The sequence below is a fragment of the Xenopus tropicalis genome, chromosome 6, assembly GCF_000004195.4.
Source record: "Xenopus tropicalis strain Nigerian chromosome 6, UCB_Xtro_10.0, whole genome shotgun sequence".
NCBI lineage: Eukaryota > Metazoa > Chordata > Amphibia > Anura > Pipidae > Xenopus > Xenopus tropicalis.
Window position 1 is genome coordinate 121,350,611 of NC_030682.2, and position 27,755 is coordinate 121,378,365.

Genomic DNA, 27,755 nt, shown 5'->3' on the forward strand with positions numbered 1-27,755 from the left:
ATGTACTATTGCCCTGCACTGGTAAAAGTTGCACGTTTGCTCCAGAAAGACTACTATAGTTAATAGAAATAGCTGCTGTGTAGCCATGGGGGCAGCCATTTAAATTGAAAAAAGGAGAAAAGGCACAGGTTACATAAGAAGATACGAGACTGTGTAGAATACAATGGGAATCTGCTACTTATCTGTTATCTGCTTAGTAACCTGTGCCTTTTCTCCTTTTTTCAATTTAAATGGCTGCCCCCATGGCTACACAGCAGGGTATTTATATAAACTGCAGTAGTGTTTATGAAGAAAACACACAAATTTTACCAGTGCAGAGCAATAGTACATAATATATTAATTATTTTTATACACTTTCATTTTTTGGTGGTACTGTTCCTTTAACTCTAGGCTGGGATGCCACTATGTGCTTTGTTATCCTGAGATACATTTCCTGGTGCACCAAAGTATCTCACTTCTCCAGCATAAAAGACCGCACTTTTTGTTGCTACACTCAAGTAACAAGCTGCATATATTGAAGGTGTGCTGTAGTACAGACCAGTATTATGTGGCATTGTTACTGCAGTACATTGTGATACCCCTCTGTATTCTCAGATGCTTTCCTAATTAACCTGAGAGAGTTTGTGATTGTGCTCTGGGCTGCTCATCTGTGTGTAACCAGCTGCAATTTGTGGTAGTTATCTATGTTTATGTCCTAATTTTGCCCTGGTGTGTCCTTTGCTTTTGTGGTGATGCCCTGGCTTGTGGTGTTGGTTTGGGTTATCGTGCATAGCAGGTTAGGCTTTGCTTGGTACTCTCTCTCTCTCTCAACGTTTCGGTCTCACATAGAAACCTTCCTCTGGAGTGAAAAACCCAGATGAAGGTTTTTGTGTGAGACCAAAACATTGAGCAATAAACCTTCCTATTTTTACATTTTGCTCATAATTCTTTAAATCCTAGGAGGGCTGCCCTTGTTCCAGTATATATAAATGACATGGGGCATAAAGAGCCCATGGGATTCTGGGGTATAGGGCCTCATCTTGTCACTGTGTCCCAAGGTTCCCTGGGTATTTGCGCTAGCAGGCTGTGTATTGCCTGGGCTGTAGGGTTGCATTTTGTAGGATAGCAGAGTGCAATGAGAACCAAGACACTGATGTGCATGCATTGCTCTGTAATGGAGCACTGAGAGAGCTGCATTTAGTGGTGCCATGCTGAGCTGCCTAATTGCATTGTGCAATGGTGCCTGGGTCCCCTCTGGTACATTCTGTAAATTAATGATGGTGCCCTATGACACTGCTCTGCACTTTATAATGCCACACAGGGCTTAGCAGCCGAGGAGTCCTACCATGCCCCAAGCTAGGTGTATGTGCTGCTACATGCTAGGAAATGATGCTCAGCTATACTAGGCTGCTCTAATACAGTGTGCCACACGAATGCTTCTGGGATACACTCACAGATACCTAGCTGCCCATATTAATGCCCCGTAATTACTCCAATGAGTCACCCTGAGAAGTTGGCTGTATGATGCGTTGCACAGTTACCTGGCTATCCCGGGCCGGGCTGCTCACACCTCCAACATTGACAAACACTAAAGAGAATGAACGGCCACGCACCGCCCACTCCCCTGACAGCGGCGGCGCAAACCAACAGAAAACTCAGGGGGCGATCACCTGATACTTCTACACATAAAACAGTGAAAGCTCGCTCGTAGATACAGCAATAATTAAAATATATCTATTCAAGTACTGTGTTATCATGTTAAGGGCAATGTCTCTGTCGCTTGATGTTCGGGGTTTACAGCTTTGTGGTATCGCCTGCGCTACTTCCCTTCACTTCAATGGTAAAGTCCGCCGCCCTCACGTTCGTAGATCCTGAAAAGCAGCTATTGGCTGCCGCGCTAGCGACTCCGTTCGGTGAATTCCGGAAACGCAGGGGAAGTTGCTGTTGAGAAGAAGTGGCCGTAAAATCTAGGCTTTAGAATATTGTAAAGGGGCATTTAAACTAGATGCGGGCTATAGTTGCTGGCGAGAGTGTTCACTGCGGGATAGGGCTTTGTAGGGAGTCGGTGTAAACATTGAGGGGCAGTCGTCCATCAGATATGCAATCCTTGTTGCGGCTTTGCCCTTCTCTTAACATACTCCGGGCTTTGATATAAGGATTAGGTGTGGGCACCTTCAAATGGAATTAGCAGCATTACACATAATTGTACCCGATGTGCCGACATAACGAGCAGCGTTGCCTTTAGCTGTACTGTGTGCTGCAGGGCCTCCTATAGGCACCAGTGGGCCCAGGGCAGGGATACAATGGCTGGCACCGCAGCAAATGCAATAAGGAATAAAGGACTGGTCGGTGCTGAAGTAGCTGTGGGGGCAAGTGCATTGCCTGCCTTTAAATATGGCAGAAAGTAGAGCGAATATATGGTGGCGGGGCCCACAGAGGGGGTTGATAAGAATAATTTAGCTGTGGGATACTAATCGGTTTACATCACTGGGACCAGTTAAAAAAAAATTGATAATTCAATACCACAACAAAATACTAATATTATTAATGGTACCAGCTTTTTATTAGATCCCTAAAGCAGCCTGCACAAATGGCAGATGCTTCATTTTAAAGGAAGGGGGTTGTCTGTCTTAAAATACATTTTAGTGTGATGTAGAGAGTGCTATTCTGAGACACTATGCAATTGGGCTTCATTTATTATTAGTTGCCGTTTTTTATTTATTTAGCTTTTTGTTTAGCAGCTCTCCAGATTGGGATTTTAGCTGTGATCTGGTTTCTAGGGTCCAACCTATCAACCCTGCAGTAGTTTGAAAGAGAGACATGAATATGAATAAAGGAGGGCCTTAATAAAAAGATAAGTAATAAAAAGTAACAATAAAATTGTAGCCTTGCAGAACAATAGTTTTTTGGCTGTGGGGGTCAGTGACCCCCATTTGAAAGCTGGAAAGTAAGAAAAGGAAGAGAAATAATTTGAAAACTGTAATAAAAAAAAAAAAAAATGACGACCAGTTGAATTCTGCTAAGAATAGGCCATTCTGTGACAGCAGTTAAACCATCCCACAATCATGTGAATGCACCGGAAAGAACAACCTGATGCCCATACCCAGGCTACACAATTACAGACTTAATATGAAAGTGGTTTCTGTGCCTCAGGAATAGAGATGGGGCAGGCAGCTGATATATTTGTACATATTTTGGACATATTGTGTGAAAAACAATATTATGTCAATTAATTGTACTCATCTAACTGTAGAAAAATATGCTCTGTGTTTTGGGATGATTTGTTGAAAAATTCTCCAAAAACACTACTAGTCCTGCCTATCTCTTCAACTTCCTGCTGCCTCCTTTCCCAGGCTGTTTGGGGGCGCAGTAGCACTCAGTACACTACTCTGTAGGGTAGGAACCAATCGGCAGCTAGGCTGACCTGATTGGGAACTGAAGCCTGTCTTAGCTTGTGTGACTGCAGGCCTGTGATTGGCCACTCTCCTGCTGTGCTTCTGGCAGGGACAGTTAGAACATGCCAATCCCTCATTTAAAACAGGGACCTGAGAGGAGCTATAGGGAGCTCCAATAAAGGGGCTAATCTTACACATAGGGGCACGTTTACTAACCAATTTTGAGATAATTTCATATTTAAATTTCAAAATAGTTAAATTTCCAAAAAAAAATCATACTTTGCGCAAAGAATACAAACATTTCAGAATTCATTAACGCTTTGGTTACACTTTCCTCGGGACTATCTTTTTGCCAGGTTTGATCTTCCGAGTACCTTGGAGTCCTATGAAAGGCATCAAAGCCAGAAAGGTTTTCGTGGCATATCGAACTTTTCAGCACAAAAATATTGTGACTTTTGGAACGCAATTGTGATATTTTCGTACAAACGATAAAAGCATTTTCAGAACTTCAGAAATTATCGTGGTTTAAGCCCAGAAAAAAAAACCTGTAGACATAATTGTATAGGCAGATTAGAGTGTTTTTTCATTTATCCTATATAGATTTGTTAAATGCTTTTATAACATGGAAGTTTAAAACAAAAAAGATTAAGTTGTTTAGCTTAAAATGAGTTCATTATACAGCTTTTTATGTCTGGGTGACAGGTCCCCTTTAATGGACTTAGCCCAGTATTGTAATAAATTTTCCATGTCTAAAAAGCCAGCTGTTATTATATGAAACAAACAGAATACAGGGTCTCCTATGAAAGTGGAAGGAGGATCAGTAGAGAGGTAAAGAGGAAAGACACTTTAAAAGTGTTGGGGTGCTTAGAGAATCACTAACCCCAAAAACTGAGGTACTAATTATTTTTAGGCTGTAATTGTAAGTACACTAGCATAAAATATAAAAATAAACATTAACCTTAATTTGGTTTTTTTTGGGGTGGGAAGGGTTAATTCATCTTGGAATTTGCTAATTAACAAAAAAAACGTATTCAAGCTTCAGTCCGATGGCGCAACAGCTTCTCATTTGAAATGGAATACCCATAGTTACATAGGGTTGAAAAAAGACCAGTGTCCATCAAGTTCAACCCATCCAAGTAAACCCAGCACACCTAACCCCCACCTACCAATCTATACACTCACATACATAAACTATAAATACAACCACTAGTACTAACTAATTAGTATCACAATAGCCTTGGACCCATATAGGTGTTTTATGTGGGAAATTATTTCTATCTATCAATGCAACCCAAATTAAGTATGTAACACCCACTACAGACTCATTTAGACATGTGTTACCACACCTATGGTTTTATTTTACACTGTAGGTTATAAAGAGCCCCTTTTATATAAAGATATGAAGTTGTTTTACCTAAAATGTATCACTTAAGATATAAAAGAAGGAAAGGCCAATAAAGAGTTAATCTCAAGCTGCAGGCATACCTTCAGTTCTCTCAATAGTGCCCTTAAGTCTCCCCCATATTTCTCCCGATCAGATGATCAGAAGAAAAACCCAGCTAAGCTCTGTAAAAAAAAAAAAAGTTCCCATAATACCTCACTCCTGCACCAAGACCAGTGTACATGCTCACTTTGTAAGACTCTGAGGAAGCTTCCTGCCGATTGGCTCAGATCCTCATTCCTAAGGGGGGGAAGCAGGAAAGAGGAGAGTGCTGCGTGTGCCAAAATGTTTTAACCTGTCCGATCAACTAAACAACCGATCGCCATGGTACGAAAATTATCGGGACAATAATTTGGAGTCCACACACGGTCCAAAAGTTGTACAAAACAAGGTATCGTAGGATTTTATCATTATATGTATGGCTAGCTTAAGAGGCCATTTTCAGTTTTTACCATGACAGGGTCCCTGTGCACAAAACAAAACCCCTCTGCCCACAGTCAGAGCCAGACCCGATTGATGCCTCTGTTGGTAGAATCCCTGCAGACATCCCAAAGTTTTAGTGGAAAACCTCAGGAGAAGAGCAGAAGCCATTGCAGTAGCAATGGGGGCCAATTCCATATTAATGCCTATGGTTTTCATTCAATTTTCTTCAAGCACATATGGGTGTGGTGTGTTGTGTTTGATTATCCACATACTTTTGGCCACATTGGGGGTATTCACAAAAGTGTTGCTAAGTACACAGTTCTCAAAATGTCAGTCTCCAAATTGTAAAAATATCATAAGCACAACAAATTCACAGAAGGTATCTGTTGTATATGCAGCAAAAATATATAGTTGCGCTGTGAAAATGTCATTTATGCACCAATAAGTTTTCTTTATATAGACTTGAGCCAAATTAAGATTTATATTATGGCAGACACATTTTGGTGTAAAAATGGCTTGGGTATGACTAATTCTCAAAAAGGTTGTATGTAATAGCCATGCCCACTTTTTAACGTTATTTGAAAATTGTCAGTAGAGGCAGAAAAATTAAAGAAAATTGTCCTGTGAATGTCAGCACACAAACTACATTTTTATAAGACATTTTCTTTATCAACATTTTTGTGAATTCTCCCCATATTGTACACTGTTTGATTAGGGAGTCATGCTTTTTTTCTCAACATTGCAAAAGGATCATTATCATGACATTTTTTCTTTTCGTTACAAATTCCAGATGTGCTTTTATGTAATAGGAGTAATGGATGCTTTATACCCTGTGCAGGCATTGTATTTGTCTATTTATTGTGAGAGATTAGCTCCAGGTAAGTCAAATTGCGTTAGAGTGCCACCATTTTACTGTACTGAGATTGGGGTTTTGATTAGGCCATCGTATTTTGGCCTTGCGCTTGAAAACATTGCCCTACTTAAAAAAAAAAGAACTTTCTAATAAAAAGATGTGAAAAAATAACTTTCACATTCTAAGAAAAAAGTACATAAGAAGAACATTCGGTGATTGCAAATGATTGCTACTGACAAAATACAACTAAAACATCTTTGAAGACATGCAAGTGAAATCCACTTACTTTGGTATTTTAGGCATGTTGCAGAAATCATGTGCAATATTAATAAGCTTACATATAGCCACTTAAGACTACAAAGTATAAGTAAAGAGTTGGGCATTGGAAAGCAAAATGGCGTGTAGTGAAAATACAAAAAGGAAGAAAAAGCAGGGGTCATAAACCAAGAACACTCAAAAAGGTGTAAAAGGCAAAAAGTCTCTCTGAAATGCACAGGTCGAAAGTAGAAGATCCTATAAACACTCTATGTAAAAGTCTGCCACATGCGGATTATTGCCTAGTCTCTAACACTATCTTCAACAGCTCGGATAACTGAACCTTATAGTTACATTAGGATTTGCTTTTACCATCTTGTAGGTACATGGAATCTCTGTGTTTTCCTAGGTGCCACAGACTGAAGGTATCTCTTTGAATTCTGCACAGTTTGTACATGTTAGATTCAGTGTTGGTCGCTCTTAAAAGGTTTTGGAGAATTTTTAGAAAAAATCAGTAGAATTGCCCTTTTGCACCGTAAATGTTGCCATTCAAATTTAATTAGAAAATTTGGCAGTCTGGGTTCTTGCCTGATCACCTTGGGATGTACACAGACCTTAAGGGGCAGATCTGATTGTTTAGTAAACCCATAAAATAATCTCTCTACCTAGATATAAAATGTGTTTATAATCCTTTCTTGCAATGCTGATAGGACAACTGAGAGATGCACAATTGAGACAGGGGCACTACTCCACTGGCCAACTGCACTGATGGTCAAATTAGAAAAATTCTGTTTGGTACTTTCATACACAGTCAGTCCATATAATGCCACCTTCTGTTTATATGATTGTTTCAACCCTTGAAAGAAATTAAATCTGTTTTCAGGAATAAAAAGAATTATCAAATAATATCCAACCTTTATAAAGCTTTGCATATTATAGAAAATATAGTCTCTCCTTTTGCTAAATATTTTTAGAACAAACGTAGGCAGAAACAATTGGGTTCTTAGAAGGAAACATGCAGCCTCTGTATAAATAAATTATGAGAAGAACAAGACTTAAAATGATTGCTAATGTTTCAAGAAAGGGTTCCTATTGTTTGGTACAATGAACAGTTGTGTTAGTCAACAAAGTCCACAATGGCTATAAAGGAAATGCATATTTCTGAAAGACGCCTTTTATAAAACACACTGTACTACAATATGAGAATAAATAACATAAAAATAAAGAAATTTATTAGCACGGCTTTTAGACAATTGTGTTTCAGTGTAGAAAAAAATTATAATAATTATGAAGCCGGTAGATACCAATTGTTGCCCAACAAAGAACAGGCCTTTTTGGAAGGATATTGTGATGGTATGAGCAAAGTGGATTAAGAAAATAAACTTTTATATATGTGTGCTATGGTTTGTGACTTTACAATTGCTTGCAGGCATGGATAGAAACATCAAGAAAATATCTGACAAGATTTTAGGTCTATATATGGTTTTGTATTAGTTAACATGATTTACAACATGACAACAAAACAATCCAAGTGGCAAAGTTGTTTTTCTCTTTCAACATAAATAAATGAGGTTGAGTAAGGGCTAAGGCTGATGGCTTGACAATGATTTATGGTTATCTCCTGTTCAAGAAAGAAAAGTAAATGTATGATATTCAGGCCTATGTAAAGACTGCAGCAAATTAGTATTGCCCTTTCAGATAAAAAGCCCTGACTCCAGTGCCTTAACCCCTATCATATCTTATACTCTAAACGCTAGCTCTATCAATAGCTATATACAACATTTTTTATATTCTCACATAGGCATGAGATATAGTACCTGGTCAATACAATCACCGGAAAACATTTGTCAAACAGACATAAAGGAAACATGTTAATAAATATCCAAAGTTCCTGTTTAACGGTCGTCAGTCAAGCATGTGCAGCCATGCTGCCACAATCACAGTGCATAGTATCCCGATTTCAAGGGTGGCAATGCAACGAAGGAAGTGTTTCTCCTTTCCCCAAGCTTTTGGTAAACATATCCATGAGGCCCTATCATGCATTTATCATCGTTATTGCACAATACATGAGGACCTGGGAAATCTCGAAAGCATAAGAGAAAAATAAAATGGAATTTTCATCCTGACGCCTGCATTAATCCAGTATGACTACAAAGCATGTCCGCTGCATGGGGCTGAAGCAGCTATCAACATGCGCTCACAATGCACACTAGTAAAAATGCAGTAAAAAGGAAGTAGTCTTCATTGTGTTTGAATCACCCCTAGTCAAATATTAAAGTTCAAAGACTTGAAGGATCAAAGTGCTCATTTACTCAGTAGGACTATCTTCTTCTAAGAAACTGCAACAGTGGCATCAACATGTGTCATCTTTGCAATGAAGAAAGAAAGAGAAAACAAAAGGTTATTAACATTTAAACAAAAAAGGTCACAAATATTTGGCAGAATCCATTTTACTTAAATGGATAATATAAGCAAACCATAAATGTACATTATACTGATGAATCCCTTGTTATTAAGGTAGTGTTTTTGATTTAGCTGGTGTTCCTAGGTAGGCATTTCTAACTTAAAAATATTACAATATATGGACAAACAATCTTGGTTTTGCTTAAAGCCAGGGTTTTTACTTGTTAGCTTTTTGTACAAAAGGCATTAATTATTGACACATTTACATCAGACAAACAATCAATCCTAGAAGTAGAAAATGGTGGGTGTGTGCCCCACAAGGTGTGGGGCAAGATCAGAAGGCAGAAAGTAGGAAACGTGGCCCTGAGCATTGCATTTAGCAGGTGGTACCTTATAGTGAAGGAATTCTAGATCTATTCTGGATGATGATAAGCTCATGTAAGGAAAGTGTTTAAAGGCAGAATGATTGGGAGAAAAAGGACATGGGGGGAATTCCAGAGGAGTACAGCTCTAGTGAAAAAAAACAACAAGTGAGGCAATGAGGAGAAGATCAACAAAAGAGTTTAACAAAAGTTTTTGTGAGTATATGTAAATTATTTTAGAGAGGAAGGCGATTATTTTAGAGAGGAGCAGAGTTTATCCTAAAAAGTAGTGGAGGCCAGTGATATAGATACACATAAATCTCCTTCAATGTAATGCTCTGAAATGACGCAAAGCAATTTGTTGGATATTGTTTTTTAAACACATAAAAGGCACACCAATAGAGTACTAGAAAGCCACTTGAAAAACAAATTGTATATGCAGCACATCAGTTACTTTTTTGAGCTCCCTAGAAACTATAACCCACATTGGAAGCCACTGTTTCAATTATTATGAACCTTTTTACAATTTGGTTGGGAAAATAGACTACACTCCATTATAATGAAATAATTCTGATTTTTCAAAATGATTTCCTTTTTCTCTGTAATAATAAAACAGTATCTTGTACTTGATCCCAGCTAAGATATAATTAATCCTTGTTGGAGGCAAAACAATCCTATTGGGTTTACTTACTATTTAAATTATTTTTTTAGCAGACTTTATGTGTCTTTCCATAATTTGGATCTCCATACCTTATCTGGAATACCTCAGGTCCCGAGCATTCTGGATAAGAGGTCCCATACCTGTATATATTTTTAATTTACAGAGCAGTTTTGTTTTTTTGTTGCTTGTGATAAATTGTCATGCTAACAATGTGATCTGCTCTCTATACTAGTTCTGGGTGTTACTCCTTTGTTAAAAGGGAATAATGAAAACTGTAGTTTTTTTTTTAAAAACCAACAAATTATGAAGGGTCTGAAAAAGTGCCAGGGTAAGTTAATATTTTATAGAAAATTATGTCAATATAGAGTATATCAGAAATACAATACAATATAAATGATGAACATAATATAAAAACAAATATATATCCTGGGATAACACATACCATGATACCACCATTTGGTTTTCTTTGGATTCTTGTTGCAAGTTCTTACATAAAAGGAATTGTCTGGAGGCCTCCTCTATAAAAATAAACAAATAATAAAATCACAGTTTATGTCTATAAGAAAATTGGCATAGCACTAAGTTTAAAAAAAATAATGTTTTTTCTAGGGGAAAAAAAAAACCATTGTTAAAATGCTGGTACCAGAAACTCACATTGTGCTTATGATTCCAATGATAAGAGGATACCTTGTGTAACATGTGGCCCATTGGAGCCAGTTGAAAATAAAGCTTCAGCTTGCCCCCAAACACACATCTTGTTTATATGTTTCCCCCCCACTTCCACTTATGTCCCTTAGGCTGGTGGCACAGGGGGACATCGGTCAATAAATCTTCACTGCCGCAGGCAACCAAACTCCCTCCCTAAAATGCCTTTCCACCAGCAAGAATGTGAATCACCAGTGGGATGCCATTTGAGTCATTTTGGTTTTCCCAGTCGCCCAAAGTTTCCTTATAAGGCAGTGACGCGTATGCCATCCCATTGGTGATTTACATTCTTGCCAGCGGTAGCAAAGATTTATCGCAGCCGCTATTCTCCCCATGTGCCACCAGCTTTAATCCAAACATGGAGAACTATGTACTTGTCCAGAGACACTGCAGAGTTTTCTTCTGTGGTTAAAGATCAAAACGTCCCCCCCCCCCCCCCAATGGAGACTTGAATCCACAATTACCAATATGCAAGTAAATTTTATGGACAAAAACACTGCACTACACACATTAAACTGCCAACCTCAAAAATCTGCTTTATCTATGCCTTTGGCACCCACAATTTAGCGCTATTTAATGTCAAGGCATGGCAATTTACATATATATGGTTTTAATAAATTAAAAATTATAAGGAGCTTGATCTACCTACAGGTTTATTTGCTATATATTATATATATATATTATATATTATAGTCGGTTGTGTTCAAGTGTTCTTAAAACCTTATTAATTCATGCTTTCAAATTTCTAGGTTTTAAATAATTGTTTTACATTTTTATTTCTTTAAGAATAAACCTTTTTTTTTTACACTAAAATTACACTCTACAGCCCCCAGAACAACATGCCTTTCTTCCTGCATGCAGATTTATTTTGTTTCTCTATTACAAGCAGCTGAACAGCAGTTTTTTTGTTACTCCTGTGTCTAGCATGAAGCTTGCCCCTTTTGCTTTCTGAGCTCTCCTTCCCTGCCAGACTATGAGACCTCAAAGGGGTGCCATGCACATGCTTGATTGATTTTAATTGGAACAGAGACCGTGAGCATGCCCTTTAGACCCTTTTTAAGGTCTTTGTGGTCAGAGAGAAAAAAAAAAGAGCTCAGAAAGTAAAAGCAGCGTGGCTTCATGCTAGACAAGGAAGTTGATAAAAGAGCTGCAGTTTAGCTGCTTGTAATAGAGAAACAAAAAAATCTGGGTTCAGGGAGAAAGGTTATTCTGGGGGCTTTAAAGTGTAATTTTAGGCGATTTTAAAACAGACTTACTTATCTTTAACTTTCAATTACCAGGGAAAGAGAGCTTTTACCAACCACAATAGCTCACATCTTTGTCATACAGGTTTATACAAGGGAAAATTGTAATCCTCGAATTATGTTTTGCATAAATAAGTGTTAAACTAGTAACTGTGTGCAAAAGCTCTCATCCTACAAAATTACTCTACTATAAAGACATGTCTCATTTATAAACCATAAGGCAGGGATCCCCAACCTATTTTACCCATGAGAAAAATTTCAATTAAAACAAGCTGGGGAGCAACTCAAGCACAAAAACTTTCCTAGTAGGTGACCAATAAGGACTCAAATTGGTTAATAAGAGCCGAATGTGGACTGGCAGACTACTAGAGGCTTGGTTCACGTGGTCTTTATGCCTCCAAGTCAGAAATTAAAAAATGGGCACCAACTTTGAGGCCATTGGAAGCAACATCAACATCAACATCAACATGTTGCTCACAAGCCACAGGTTGGGGATCACAGCCTTAAAAGACAAGGAAAGGTTAAGTCACTTGGGGATGCCAAAATGTTAGGCACCCCCAAGTGACTTTAATCGCTTACCTTGTACCCCGGTACCTGTAGCGAGCGCTTCCTCCTTCCTGCTTCGTTTTGCCGGGACCCCAGGACCGGCGCATGCGCAGTAGAGTGAAAAGCCGACTTCTCTGTTTAAGTTCAGCTTTTCACTCTAATGCGCATGCGCGTGCGTGAGCGATACAGGAAGGAGGAAGCGCTCGCTGCAGCTACCCTGGGCTGGTGCTGTTTTCTCCTAACAGGGGCACCAGCCCAGGGTAAAAGGTAAGCAATTTAAGTCAATTGGGGGTGCCTAACATTTTGTCTTAATAGTAACATCCTGTAATGTCTTAAGCTCTGGGTGGCATTAAAAATGATTTATTTAAAGAGACATGAATTGATTGGTTCTAGTTATCAATATTAAGTTAGCATGCAAGATTTCTCAGAAACAAATACATTTCAGATGTCCATGCAGACACATGAAAGGCCCATCTATTCACTCATGATCTATAAAGATTCAGTGCCGCTGGCAAACTCACCTTTTCTTTGCAGCTGGAAAGCATGCTGATAATGCTAAGACAGACAGACTGAACAGACAGGGCTGGGGACCAATCTTCGGTTAATATTGATAAACATATATGGCCGTTGCTATATACATGAGGATGAACAGGGATGTTGTCACCAGTAAACATAACCTAAAAAGAGGAAATGTGCAAGGTGTAAGGTTATATAACAGGCTTATTAATACTGCATATATCATAATCACGTCTGGCACCTAGCACCCTGATGGCACATGTTTACTGTGGGATTCTATCAGTTAATTTTAAAGGGGGGGACAGGTTGGCCATACCTATTTTAGATGCATGTACATTTAAAAGTAATGCAGAGGGTCAAAACATGAAAAATAATATATTACTGCAAATATTGTTTTTCATGTAATGTTTAGGATATATGAGTAGAATATAGTAACTTATGACATGAGGGGTAATTTCTAGCTAGCTGAAAAGTGCCCATGACTGCCACCCACAGTTCCATGCACTTGAATAAGAAACAGGCGGCACTGAAGAGTATGCACTCACTCTGAACATATTTAGCCTATCCAGTCTGACCATTATAGTGCCCATTCTTCCCCAGAGGCTAACTTACAGTTAATGATGTTGACCTGTTACATTTGATTTATAACAGGGGTCAGGAAAGTGCTATGTGTGCCATTTAGAGCAAACAGATCTACAGGGGGCCTTCCTTGTGTATGTAACACAAACTGCAACTGAACATCAGGAATAATTTGTCTGGTTCCTAACAGGTTTAAAAGGTAAGCAGGCTTTACCCTCTCCAGTTACTAGGTCTTTGCAGGGCTGATTCTAATGTGTAGCTAATTTACAAACCACAAAAAAAATTAATTACCTTGGATCCTGGAGCTGATAAAGTTCAGATAATTGTCAACACTACAAATGATGCATACTAAAATTTGGCATGTAAAATAAAAATAAGCCTAACCAAAGGGGCTGTGATTTACTGTTTGTTAGCCCCATGTTGAATGCTAGCTAGCAGGAGGCTCTCGGTGTTTCCAAAACGTGTCTCTGGGAGGCCATTGGGAGCAACTAGTATTACTTCCTTTGGTAAATACAATATTATTGCCAAGTACAAAAGGTCCAATGGAAATAAATACAATATTCTAAATAGCTTAAACACAGAAAAAAAAGTGGGGGGGGGGGGGGGGGGAGTCAAATGATTTATGTACATTCCCTGGCCCTACGTTTCATTAGTTATTTTTTTGTGCAAGTGCATATATATTATATAAAATTATATTTTAGATTTATATTATATATAGATATTTTCTTGAAGCAAATATAAGCAAGAAAAAATATTGTACACACACAGAAAGTAACTAGATAGTAAGTAAGATCTACCTAGATAGTAGTATGTACCCCACTAGGAATTCTAAGTTTTTAAGAAAAAGGTATCGCTACCTACCAGTTATAAAATACACACATATACTTGCATTTCAAACTTAGTAAAACATGTAAATTAAAAGACTAAAATATTTAAGTTACATACTTTCCCGCTTCTTGAGAGAAACTAAAAAACTATGAGTATGTTAAACATTTTTGTGATTTAGTGATATTTACTCATTCTGAAATGCCATTATTTTTTTTATTTTATTTTTTTACACAGACATCAGACATACCAGATTCCACAAACTGAAAGGAGTTCATGATAGTCTGTCTCTGTGAACACTGGGAGCAGTTCTTTATCTGGTCTAGGCTCCCAGTGTAACTGTTGAAGTCCCTCTGCTTTCCATAGTGGGTGGTGCACAGATTCTCTGAAAAGCAGGGGGACATCAAGCCCCATAATACATTTCTATTTATCGTCACAAGTTCAGATATTATTCATGCACCATTTTTTACATAAGCCCAACAGAATGAGCTTACAGGGGACGAGGTTAAGTGATATGCGGGTCAGGAAAAATTCAACCCGCAAATGCTTAAGTTGCACCCAATCCTAACCCACAAAATATTGCCATTGTAAGACTTGAACCCAACCCATAACCATCTTTTCACTCTCTACGCTACTTCTGTGCTCACCTTAGACAGGAAAACCTTAGGAGCAAAGGAAGGGTGTACTTCCCCGGTCTGACCCATACCCTACTGAACCCATAACAGTTGTGAAAATTTTAACCCTAACCTGCTTGACCTAAGAGTAAACCTGTGGGTGTTGGGGGACAACCCATACATCACTAGAGGGGGTATATACAAAAAAATACATATGCTTCCTACCTACAAAAAAAATACTGTTTAAATAATTTACGGTAAATTTTTAGGATATGGCATATGTATCCTGTAGGTCTGCAGTCACAAAGGCAGAATATGAGCAATTCTTTGTTTTTACTTACGGTACACGATTTGCTCAAAAAAACATTACCTGAGGGGAATCAAAAGGATATCGACTGCTGAACTTAAATAAAAGCTGGAATTTCTCTCCTTCATATAATGTACCAGGCGCTCCTTCCATATCTACAATCCACCTAAAAATAAACGGATAGGAAATATTAATTGTTCTGTAAAAAAAAATATTGTTTTCCAAACATACAACCCCAACACAAACCAGAAATCCCTTTAAATTAAACTATAACCCTCTTGCCCTGTTGGCCAGTGTGAATAAGGGATCAGGGATGTGTTCCTAATTCCAGAAATGAGCACCTTGCTCTAACAGGAGTGACCAAACATCTTCCCTCCTTCCTCTTAACCTACATGTAAATGAATGGACAAACACACAGGTTTCACTACATAATATTAATATATCATTGGCTACTGTTGTGCACACAATATTGTCAGGTATTGAATCTAAATAAATGCCTCAACCTTGGAGGAAATACTGAGAGCGGCAGCTCACTTTTCTCCTGGGCAATGCATGCAAATATTAGCTCAGCACAGGGTGTTATGGAGTAACAAGCTCCAGGCAACAGGCTCTGGGCATTACGGCATGATACAAAAGGAGTCAATGTACACAGATCCATTACTCATGCTCATTAAAGGTTTATAATGCAAGATATTAAATTTGGATACTTTTATGGCATCACTGCACTTTTTTTCACAGCTCAATCATAAATTGGAAATACAATATAAATAACAATTAAGTTAATGGCAAGTTCATTAGATCTGTGTAGACAAGATCACACACAAAGCCAAATATTTCAATATTTATCTTCACTATGTAAAAATAATACCAGAAAAGTATGTTTTCTTAATATAAAACACATGGGGTCAAAAAAAACCGTTTAAGTCAGCTAACATTGGATTCTTGGGAGAAAGTTAATCTTTTAGCAGGATAATTATCCCAAACACAAGGCAGTTAACACTGGAGTGGCTCAAGGAAAAGAATGGTGAATAGGTTGCAATGTGCCAGAATCTGTTTAAAAATTAAGGTGCACAAGGGTCATCTTGAATAACAAAGAGAAAAGCTGGAAATACGGCCCCAAAAACATGCAAAGCTGGAGAACTAATTTGGTTACAAATATGGCTAGAAATGCTAAACTTACTGTACCACCCCAGAACTTCAGCATCCCTGTAACAGGCATAATCCAGGCCTACAAAGCTGTCAATAGGAGCTTGCCAGCTTGAATCTTGTTAGGCCAACTTGTGCGCGCTGTTGACAAGCTATGTTTAAGGGGTTCATGGAAATTATCAAGCACAAAATAAAGTTTGTCTGTCATACAAGTAGATGCTAAATTTGGATGCAAAATACAGTGATTTCTGAGATGCCATGTAAGGTGAGCCTTTATGTATTAGCCTTGTAGCATGACCTTTATATTACAGGTATGTGATCTTTTATCTATAAAAGCCCATCTCCCATAGACTAGATTTTATTCAAATAATTCAAAATCAGTCAGGGGTCTATCGGACAGGTTTGATTTTCCTGTTGGATCAGAGATCACATCGGCTCATTGAACTTTCCCAGCAAATCTTAGCATGTATGGCTAGGTTTAGCGCAGAGACTGGCCAATGAGAAGGAAAGAATTTTAGAAGTCTCTTAATTTGGATATCTCAGAGCTGGAAATTCGGAGCCAATTCAGTCACTTTGTAAGTGCCCTTTTGAAGAACAGCAGAAATTTTATAATCTACCTTGGTAGCATGGTATTTTTAGCAGACAGAGATGAATACACAACATGTATTAGATCGTTGGTACTAAATAGCTCCACTCAAGGTACTGAGAGTCAGACAATTTAAAATTGCTATAATACTCTACATAGCTATTATAGGCATTTTCTATGAAGCTACCATCTGGAGCAGAGTTTAATCTACTGTCCTGGCTCCTGACTAATCCAGGGAGTTCTAAAAACGGCTCTCATTTCTATTTTCAGATGCAAAGTCACAAAGGACATTGTTGGTACATCATTTGCTGTTCTACCTTGAGTACAAATAAAAACCCCAAATGATAAAATACATTTAGGAGATCTAATTTTTCTAAGAGTTTCAGCTAAGAAAGCGCTTATGTACTAGAATTCATATTAAGTACATTTTTAGATTGCCACCTTAGGTTTAGAAATTACAGTGTTCCCCTGATTCATTAGGCATATTCACTGTGGTCATAATATTTCACACTTATACCAAACTTTTGGAATAACAACCATGAGAACTGAAATATTAAGGCAAGCAGGTATCAAGCAGTATCATCCTTATTTTACTTTTAACACACCATTCAAACAATACAATTACAGGTATAGGATCCCTTATCCAAAAAAACATTTTTCAGAAAGCTCCGAATTACAGGCAGGCCATCGCCCATAGACTCAGTTTTAATCAAATAATTAACATTTTTAAAAAGGATTCCCTTTGTCTTTGCAATAATAAAACAGTACCTTGTACTTGATCCCAACTTAGATATTGTAAGTCCTTATTGGATGTAAAACAGCACCTAGCATTACCTGGAAGAATTACATTATCCCTAAAACAATACAAAGACCCAACATGTATCCCCTTGCTCAACACGTTAGTGATATGTGCATCTCACTGTGGGCCAGACACCTAAGGTGTGCTGACAATACACTACTGGCCTAGTACAATTAATGTTAAACCCTACTCAGAGTCACAGCATCACCCAGCTCCCTGCACTTTCTCCCACCGTAATGTTACTAGCAGGTCACCAGCCTTGAGTCTTGAGTTTATTATTCAAAACAAATAAAGCCAAGAAAGGGGAGAACAGATAACTTCAGAGAAGGTGCAACTCCAGTCTTACTGTAAGAACACATGCACACCGGCCCCTTTAAAAGGAGAAGGAAAGGCAAAGTCACTTGGGGGTGCCAAAATGTTAGGCACCCCCAAGTGACTAATTGCTTACCTTACCCCGGGCTGGTGCTGTTCTCTCCTAACAGGGGCACCAGGTAAAAGGTAGGCGATTGAAGTCACTTGGGGGTGCCTAACATTTTGGCACCCCCAAGTGACTTTGCCTTTCCTTCTCCTTTAAAAATAGTAACCTGGCGCTAACACAGTATAGGGGATGGCACCCCCACTAATTAGCCAGGAACACTCCAGCACACAGGTAAGATACAAAAGGGAATAACCCCTGTGTTTAATTGTGCATAGCCGCAAAAAACAATGGTTTGGGGGTCAGTGCCCCCCATTTGACAACTAGAAAGTCAGAAGAACAAAATAAAAAATGAAGACCAATTGAAAAGTTTATAAAAACTGCCCATTTTATAACATATTAAAAAGTTAACTGTAAAGATAATACCACCCTCGTCCAAATATATTACATCATATAGGGATCTCTCTTATTTATGTTGCCATTTACTGTTTTACAAAAAGAAGCAGGCACTATGTTTGGTTAAAACTCTTTATCTGGGAAAAATTCTCTTCTCATGACTTCATAAGAATGTAGAGCATTTTACAAATATTGCTTAAAGGAGAAAGAAAGGTAAAAACTAAGTAAGCTTTATCAGAAAGGTCTATGTAAATACAGCCATGAGCACTCACAGAAACGCTGCACTGACTCCTCTGTTAAAAGATTTCTTGTGTCTGTAATTCATGTGCCAGACACACGCAGCTCTCTGCTCTCTCCTGCGCCCCCCTTCCTCAGGAATGTGGATCTGAGCCAATCAGCAGGAAGCCGACTCATAGTCTAACTGAGCATGTTCACTTGGTCTAGGTGTCTGTGCAGGAGTGAGGCATTATGGGAACTTTCTTTACACATCTCAGCGTTTTTTCTTCCTGTTTGGCTTCTGATCATCTGAACAGGTAAAATATGGGGAGACTTAAGGGCACTATTGAGTCAACTGAAGGTATGCCTGCAGCTTGAGATTAACTCTTTATTAGCCTTTCCTTCTCCTTTAAACATCTAATGTATTTATGATCATGGTAAGCATTTCTATTATATGCTTCCCATGCATATCAGTTACTATTAATGTTTTGGGTTTGTTTTTTTTTTTGTATAAAGATAATTACAAAAAAAAATAAATTAAGTCTATGGAGAATTGATCAGCCAGGTCAATTTAGATGGCAACTCTTTCTCTTGTGAAAACCCTATGCCTCACAGAAAACGGTCTGTGCAAGGAGGAATAGATGGCAAATACTTTGTTCCCCCTATTTAGGGAGGAGGTAGGCGGGAAGATCAGTCACCACAATAAATGTTCACTACCGTGGGCAACTTATCTCCCCGAAATGCCATCCCACTGGCAGGAATGTAAATTGCCAGTGGTATGGCATCACCTTGGTCTTCCGAAGTCACTCGAAGTTGCCTCACAAGGAAACTGCAGAAAACAGAAGCAACGTATATGCTATCCCACCGGCGATTTACATTCTTGTTGGTGGGATGGCATTTTGGGGAGATTAGTCGCCTGCGTTAGCAAAGATTTATCACGGGCAACTAATCTTCCCATCTGCCACCTCCCTCAAATTCCTATTAATTACAACCAAGTAAATTCTCTAGGCCCAAGTAAATTACATTTTTATAATACTGAGCCCTCCAAGGAGGAGGAATAAAAAGAAAGATAAATAATTCCATCTTACTTACTGAGTAATTGAATTCTGAACACTCTTTTCATTTAAGGTCATGCCTGGAGGTGGCTCATTTTGTAAAGCCAAAAGTTCTTTCTGCAACCGCTTCTACAAAACATGAAAGAGTATCAATAACCATTTGATTACAGCACCACAAATACCATAGTTCTCATACTACCTAGTGTAGATAAGGGATACCCTTAAAATGGTGGTTCACCTTTAAAGGAACAGTAACACCAAAAAAAAAAAAAAATGAAAATATATTAAAGAACTTAAACTATAATGTACGGCTGCCCTGCACTGGTAAAAGTTGTGTGCTTGCTTCAGAAACATTACTATAGTTTATATATAAAACCCTGCTGTGTAGTCATGGGGGCAGCCATTCAAAGGGGGAAAAGGCACAGGTTATATAGCAGCTAACAGATAAACCCTGTAGAATATCATGGTGTCTTATCTGTTATCTGCTATGTAACCTGTATCTTTTCTCCCTTCTCCAGCTTGAATGGCTGCCCCCCCCCCCCTGTGCAGGGCAACAGTAAATTATATTTTAATTACTTTAAAACCCTTAAATTTTTTGGTGTTATTGTTCCTTTAAGTTTAATTTTCAGTATGTTATAAAAAGGTCAATTATAAGCAACTTTAAATTAGTCTTCATTATTTGTTTTTCATAGTTTTGAATTATTTGCCTTCCTCTAACTCTTTGCAGCTTTCAACTTGGGGTTACTGACCCAACACACTATTCCTCTGTAAAGCTACAGTTTAGATGTTATTGTTACTTTATATTACTTATTCTTATTCAGGTCCTCTCCTATTCATATATCAGCTTTTTATTCAAACCACACCCTGGTTGCTAAGGTAATTTGGATCCTAGCAACTAAACTGCTACTGAAAGGCCAAGCTGGAGAGATGCCGAACAAAAACTGAAACAATTACAAAACTACAAATAATAAATATTGAAGACCAATTGCAAATTGTTTCAGAATATGACTCTACATCATACTAAAAGTTAACTCAAAAGGTGGACAACCCCCCTTATCAACATATATATTTTTAACTTATGTATAATATTAACACTAATAGGTAGCCCCGGGCTAGCTACAAGAGCATGTTCACTTTAGACACCAGGTATGCATGGTGATTATTTTGATGTTGACTGAACATTATATGTTACCCAACACCTCACTGATGCTCACTGAACTTAAGCAGCATGGTATTTATTACACACTCTCTGGTGACTAGGTGCTACTCATGGGAATTTCTCATGGGGTAAGTTTTCAGAACCACAAAGAGTAAGTAAAGTAGTAAACTCAGCACTTTCACAATGACTTTGAATGATGAGAAGTTTTATAAAGTTGATTAGTAACCAGGGCCTTCAGTACTTCATGAGAGCTTACAAGCTGGTTATTGTGATACGACACAGTATCATAGTTTAAGGCAAAACAGCCTGTCCCATCAGAAGAAAAAAGTGAAGAATGTGTGCCAGGTTTTAGCAAGAAAACATTGAATACTTGGCAGCCCCTTATGTTAAATGAATAGGAGCCTGCAAATTGCTATAATTACAAATCAATATAACTTAGCATTAACACAGAATATTACAGGTATGGGACCTGTTATTTAGAATGCTAGGGACCCAGGGTTTTCCAGATAAAGGATCTTTCTGCAATTCAGATCACCATACCTTAAATTGAATACAAATTAATCATCAAATAAAGCAATAAGGATTAATTATCCGTTATCCAAAAGGCTCTAAATTACGGGAATGATATCTCCATTTTAATCAACTAATTCAGATTTTTAAAATTGATTTCCATTTTCTTGGTAGTAATAAGACAGTACCTTGGACGTGATCCCAACCAATATAAAATTATTCCTTATTGATGGCAAAGCAATCCTGTTTGGTTTAACCAATGTTTTAATGAGCTCAGAGCATTCTGGATAACAGGTCCCATACCTGTATAATATTCCTCTCAGTGTAACAAACATTGCTGACTGATCTCATGTTGTAATAATTCTCTACTTTCCTTGAAGCCACTAAGAATTAACTTTCAACGTACTAAAGATACAAAACGCAAAGCTTTCCTCTAGTTGTTTTTATGATCTCTAGGGCGTGCTGCCTTAACAACAATAAAAGTGTCCAGGGGGATTAAGTTCAGTGGCGTAAAGTGTTCATTAATGAAATGGCACGGTCTAAATGCAGGTGAATGTATATTAATAGGCTATAAACAGTGCATTGTTTGTATGTTAAATGATTAAACACTTTGCAGATTACGGCCAATACCTTCAAGCAAAAAGTACAGTGCAGTCTAAAGTCAATTTCCATGCTAAATTAAGATAGACAAGCATGAAAAATTGCTGCAAAGCACAAGGAACGTGCCCATTCATAGTGTCATAGTATAGGTCTGTGAAGAGGCTTTAGAAAAATCTACTTTGAATTTGAGGTTTGTTCATTAATTGTGCTTGAATTGTCTGCCCTAGGACATGGGGATATCCCTGCATTAGCAGACAGGCCCCTAAGTATTTTGGCCCATGCCAAGGGCTTCATGCCTGATACACACTAGCTGAATCTGGCTTCAGCAATGACACAAGGGAGGCCCTTAAGTCAGCACTATCCCCTCAATGCTATCAGGAAGTCACACTTAGAAACAAGAAAAAGTGGCCAAGCAAACGTAATTAACTGGGGCAAAGTGATTGTGGGCAAAATAATCACAGCAGTTCCAGAGAACTGGGTGAGAAAGATGCATAGTGAAAAAAGTTGAGGGAGGTTTAGGGAGGTTTCCTCAACCTTTAAAACATGACCCAAAACTCAAGTATTGTTGGAATGTTTCTGCTTATAATAAGCACTTATGACAAGTATTTTTCGTAATATAGTAATTTAGATTTAAACAAAAAAAAAAAGATACATGTCTGTCAAGTTTGACAGTTTAGTGAAAACTGCCTAACTGCTAGCTGATGAAAAGGCAACCCCGTCTGAAGCCTCTCCAATTTGCCTCAGAGGGCAAAAAATCCTTTGTGATTCCAAGATGGCAAAGGGCCCAGTGCTTGTATCCTATAATATCAGTAAATATACTAATACATAGATACCAGCTCCAAACATATCAGCAATAGTGTCCCTTTTGTGGAATGCAAGGACAGGTCAAAAACCGGTGTCCTGCTATATGTGACTTAACATTCCATAACCCAAACAATATGTAAGTTGTCCTTTCTGTTGTGTTGCGATGGTCTCCTGGTAGTTGTTGCTTAAACACAGCTACTTGTCAGACATCCTTGAAGTAAATAGAAGCCAATTCTTCCATTAATACATCCATTTAAGTGCTGTGTACCAATACTACTTACATACTATGCCTTTGTAACACAGGTAAGAGGTGATTAAATAAAATTACAGACCTTCAAAAATCCTTCTCTTTAAAGGCTGGGTGGTGGCACTGTGTGTTTACTCTAATGGCTACAATATTTAGAGCATATCAAGTCTTATATGTTTCAATTTTTACATTTTTATTTTGTAGTTATGTTGCTCTTGCTTTTCTAAATCTAGTTACTGTGATGTTTATTAACAAAGGCTAAGTGCCTACCGTACCAATATTGTAAGTGGATAATCTCCTTTTAAGAACCAAGAAAGGTTTGGTGTACTGGCCAGAAGCATACAAACTATACAAAGCATAGTGTCCCGGGAAATCAGCTGGGTTATCTTTTCTAGACACTGGTCCTGACTGGCCCTCTTGTTGGTTGAAACATGTCTATTCGGCTTTAAGCCAAATTCTGCACATCACAATAAACATTTTTTATTTACACTACAAGATACTTACAACATATTCTACCTACATGACTAACTTTATTTAACTCAAAACCTTGAAAAAGTAAAAGCATTAACTCCCACATAAAAGGATCAGGAAAATCACCTGTGTTTGGGGCCCGGAGGAGGAAAAGCCTGTATGCTAGTTCTGTCATTTACCAAGAGCCTTCAGCACAACCTCTACCATTACAACACTGTTCGGCAGGAAACATTTATTAAAAGGGACATATAAAGTACTGATCACTGTTTTATCAGATGCCCTTTTCCTTATAATATATGGCACCTGAGCTGAAGGGGTAACTATAGTGAAAATTATAATGTAATATAAACTACAAAGAATATATTGTTTTAATTCATTTTAACTGTTAAAGATACTTTCTATATTGAAAGGTACACAGATCAATGCACAAACTTACTTTAGATACAAGTAAGTAGTATCCTTGAGATCAAAAGAGATCATTAATTAAACTTGATATAGAAAGAATATGATCAAATAAATGACATTATCAAGAAGTCAATATGACAAGAAAGGTAATTTGCATTAAAGCGGTATTAAACACCAACCTTAAATAATTATATGGATAATGTACCAGGTTTATCAATGACTAAGCTTCCAAATAATTTAATAATAAGGGTAAACAGGTAATGTCTCCTTCCAACTAGAACAGACTATTCCAACTGACTGTCAAGTATATAATTTCCAAGTGTATGAGCTGCCACTTGACTATCCAGGGTGTTTCAAACCCATGGAATTTTCAATTGACTATAACGCAATGAGGTTCTTAGCAATTCTAAATATTTTGTTACCATAACTACTGCAGTGAACAGTCTCACAGGTCAATCCAATATGGTATCCAAATGAATCAAACAATAGGCGCTCAGACGCTCAAGCCTTACTGCTTTGCAGGCTTGGCGCATCGATCCCCAAAAGGTGGAGCCGTTTATTCACATAATCTTAATAATGAAGAGGAGATCACAACAGGCACAATAACTGCTTAATGAATTTATTTATGTCTATTACAGAACGTAATATGTGATAAACAGCACACAGGGGCCTTGTAACAGACATTAATAGATTCACTAAAGTTATTCTGTCCATAGAGCTCTTCTCTACATTATTAAGATGGTATCCAAAATATCAGCCAAACAGTCAGATAGCTGTATAAGGGGGTCATAGATGTAACTGCTACCTTTCTCTTCCTCTGCTCGGAACATCAGTAAGTTAAGAGGAACTCTGGCTCTTCATCTATGCACCATACACCGGCCAACTTGATGCATCGGCATATGAAACTTTCCAACCTCCGATGAAAGAACCAGTTGATAGCCATGATACATAGATACCAGTCAGGGCTGCATACACGTACTGATAATCCCACAAATCAGTGTAAGAATCAAAATACAGGACAGATCATGTCTAATAAATGTCAAACAACCATAATATTTATTTTATGGCCCTACATGGAGAAAACAAGGTAAGTGAAAAACAAAGTCAATTTTTGCACAAAGTATAAAGAGGAAGTAAAATAACAATCCCAATGATACACAGGAGTAAAGGGAAAATGCCGGCTTGTTCTGTCTTTTTGGAAAGGATTTGAATAAACTGGATAATTACTGCCCAAGTAAAAGAACTGGAACATAACAGGGACTTAATGTCCTACACAGGGGGAAGGGGATGCAGTATAACCAGGCATTTCCTACCCTACACAATAAAATGGAACATGCTGGGTGATTCATATCCCACACAATAAAATGGAATATGCTGGCTGATCCCTGCCCTACACATAATAGCAGCCAGTTCCTGCCCCAGATTCAGCTATAAAATAAAGTACTTATAGAAGCCCTGACCCACCGCACAGAACGTTGAAGGTACAGAGGAGAATATGTAATGTTCCCAATGAGCTGTCAAGCCTATGGGTCTCCAGCTATTATCAAACTACAATTCCCAGAAGCTACGGCAGGCAAGGCTATCGATAGGAAGGGGGGGTGTAAAGTTAGCAGGCTGGCACACCGAGCGTCGCACCTCCCACACCAGCTATACAGGTGAGCTGCCAAGCCGCATCCCCACGGAGACAAGGGGAGCCGTTCTGAGCGGAAGGTTCCCTGAAGCTGGCAGGTAATTGCAGAGGACACAGATAGGGAAGCCAGAAAAGAATGTCAGGAGTAACGAGAAGCAGAAACAAACCCACAAACCACGGCTGGCAGTGCTCTCCATAGAGCCCACTTCCCACTCCCGGTAATATTCCGCTGCCAGCCGCGAAGATCCGGGTCGCTCCGCTTAAAACTCTAATAACACTCACCTGCATTGACGCCATGATGGAAACCCACCCCCTCCCTCTTGGGCGACGCTACCGCTCACGTGACTCTACGTCATCTACAAGGAACTGCCTGCGCCCTTGTGAGAGTAAAGCTGCGCAGGCGCACTGGCTCAGCGCTTGTCCTTCTGGGCATGCGCAGTGCGGCATTAAAGGCAAATATAGTCTGTGTGTGCAGGACATGGACTTGTAGTGATTGTTTCGCTGCAACCTGAGCTTGTGTTAAGCTGGCCATACACGTGGCGATATGAGGATGATGGTCGCACAAAACATCGTCAGATCCGCCACACACAGTCAGGGCTGAAACAGCAGATAAGGAGGTAGAAACAATAGGATTTCTACCTCCTTCTGCCGATTCAGCCCTGACCGCAGATTTTGCTCAGGCGCCTTCTATGGTGCCCGATCAAAATTTTCTAACCTGGCCGATCGGCGAGTTGTCCGATATCAGCAGCTTCCTGCGATATCGGTTGACATGCCGACATGCCATACACGCACCGAATATCGTACGAAACCTCGTTTCGTACGTTAGTATCGGTGCGTGTATGGCCAGCTTTAGAGCGCTGTTAGGTTTAGTCACTGCACAGAAGAAGAGTTGTTGCTTAATGACTGCTTCAGTCAAAAGGAAATAGGTCAGTGTAACTCAATCATTTCTGACAGGGATAATTTATGTAGCCGCTATTTGGCTATAAAATAGTCAAACCCAGGCTAGTATAGGTATTAGAGCATGGGCTACATGTGACTCTCTTAAACAGGATGGGCCTTTGCTAGATGGAAGTGACCAGCAGAGCTAGGGTGTAGTATAACTACAACTCACTGTAGCTGTCTGCAATGCAATTTAGTAAAGATAGACGCAGGTTCTTGCAGTTAAACTATAGCACAGATTTATTGTCAAAGACAAGTAGCAATGCAGGGTTAGATCAAATACTCACCAACAGATGGTATACGATAGTAATACTCTGAGGACAGAACAGCTGTTTATCCCACCTCCTTTAGAGTCTGGGCAGGGTAAATGCACCTGGTCAGCTTGGCACCCCTTTGGAAGCAGTCAGGATAGATACCTCAGTCCTCAGTTTTTTTAACCTGTTTTCTGCTGAGATCTTAATGACGTATCTGTGGTTAATTTAGTGTTACATTTTCTGCGATTATATTACTGGCATGTCTGAGTTTAAGGCAGTTTTTCGAATCCATTTTCTGAAGTGATCTTTCTGGCATGTCTGAGGGTCTAATGCAGTTCTTTGAAACCATTTACTGCAGTGATCTTATTAGCATATCTGGGGTTATTTAAATGCATATAATCTATTAACGTCAGTGATCTTACTGAAATATCAGATGTTTGTTTAGTGTTCATAATCATTTTCAGTTGTGCAGTGCTTCTTAAGTCTAAAGGGTGCTGTGTATGGCAATGAGGATGTGGTCTTATTTATAGGGCCCTAAGCTTCACAAAGTGGCAGCATGCTTATGCAATAATCCTCTATAAAGCGTTATCATTTGCATCATCTTCTGATATGTGCTGCTGAGTAGATGTGGATGCGCAAATTAGTGACATGCATGTGCAATAACATTATATCCCAATATCCCATACATAACATGCGACTCTTCTACCCTGTTGCCTTAGTTTTTTTACCTTTCTTTCTTTAAAGGAGAAGGAAAGGCTAAAATGTTGGGACCCCCAAGTGACTTTAATCGCTTACCTTGTACCCGGGCTGGTGCCCCTGTTAGGAGGAAACAGCACCAGCCCGGGGTACCTGGAGCGCTTCCTGCTTCGTTTCGCTGTGACTACACAATAGGCGCATGAGCAGTAGAGTGAAAAGACGACTTCTATGTTAAAGTTCAGCTTTTCACTCTACTGCGCATGCGCGTGCGAGCGATACAGGAAGGAGGAAGCGCTGCCGGTACCCCGGGCTGGTGCTG

At 38.8% G+C, this 27,755-nt stretch overlaps 2 protein-coding genes across 7 annotated transcripts in view; both read right to left on the reverse strand.

The window, feature by feature from the left end:
- stau2 (staufen double-stranded RNA binding protein 2) overlaps positions 1-1,628 on the reverse strand; it is a 131,305-nt gene extending 129,677 nt beyond the window's left edge. The window contains exon 1 of one of the 2 annotated variants that reach the window (XM_012964619.3): positions 1,521-1,628. The gene's annotated coding sequence lies outside the window, so the exon portion shown is untranslated. 2 annotated transcript variants of the gene reach the window in all.
- A 5,918-nt stretch (positions 1,629-7,546) lies between these two features.
- ube2w (ubiquitin conjugating enzyme E2W (putative)) lies at positions 7,547-25,887 on the reverse strand. 5 transcript variants are annotated; one of them, XM_012964678.3, is made up of 6 exons: positions 25,715-25,792; positions 19,759-19,850; positions 15,172-15,274; positions 12,789-12,944; positions 10,215-10,290; positions 7,547-8,713 (listed from the first exon to the last, which is right to left on the reverse strand). In XM_012964678.3, the coding sequence occupies exons 1-6, from the start codon at positions 25,742-25,744 to the stop codon at positions 8,700-8,702; spliced, it is 471 nt and encodes a 156-aa protein (XP_012820132.1). In that variant the 5' UTR covers positions 25,745-25,792; the 3' UTR covers positions 7,547-8,699.
- Between the last annotated feature and the right edge of the window lie 1,868 nt (positions 25,888-27,755).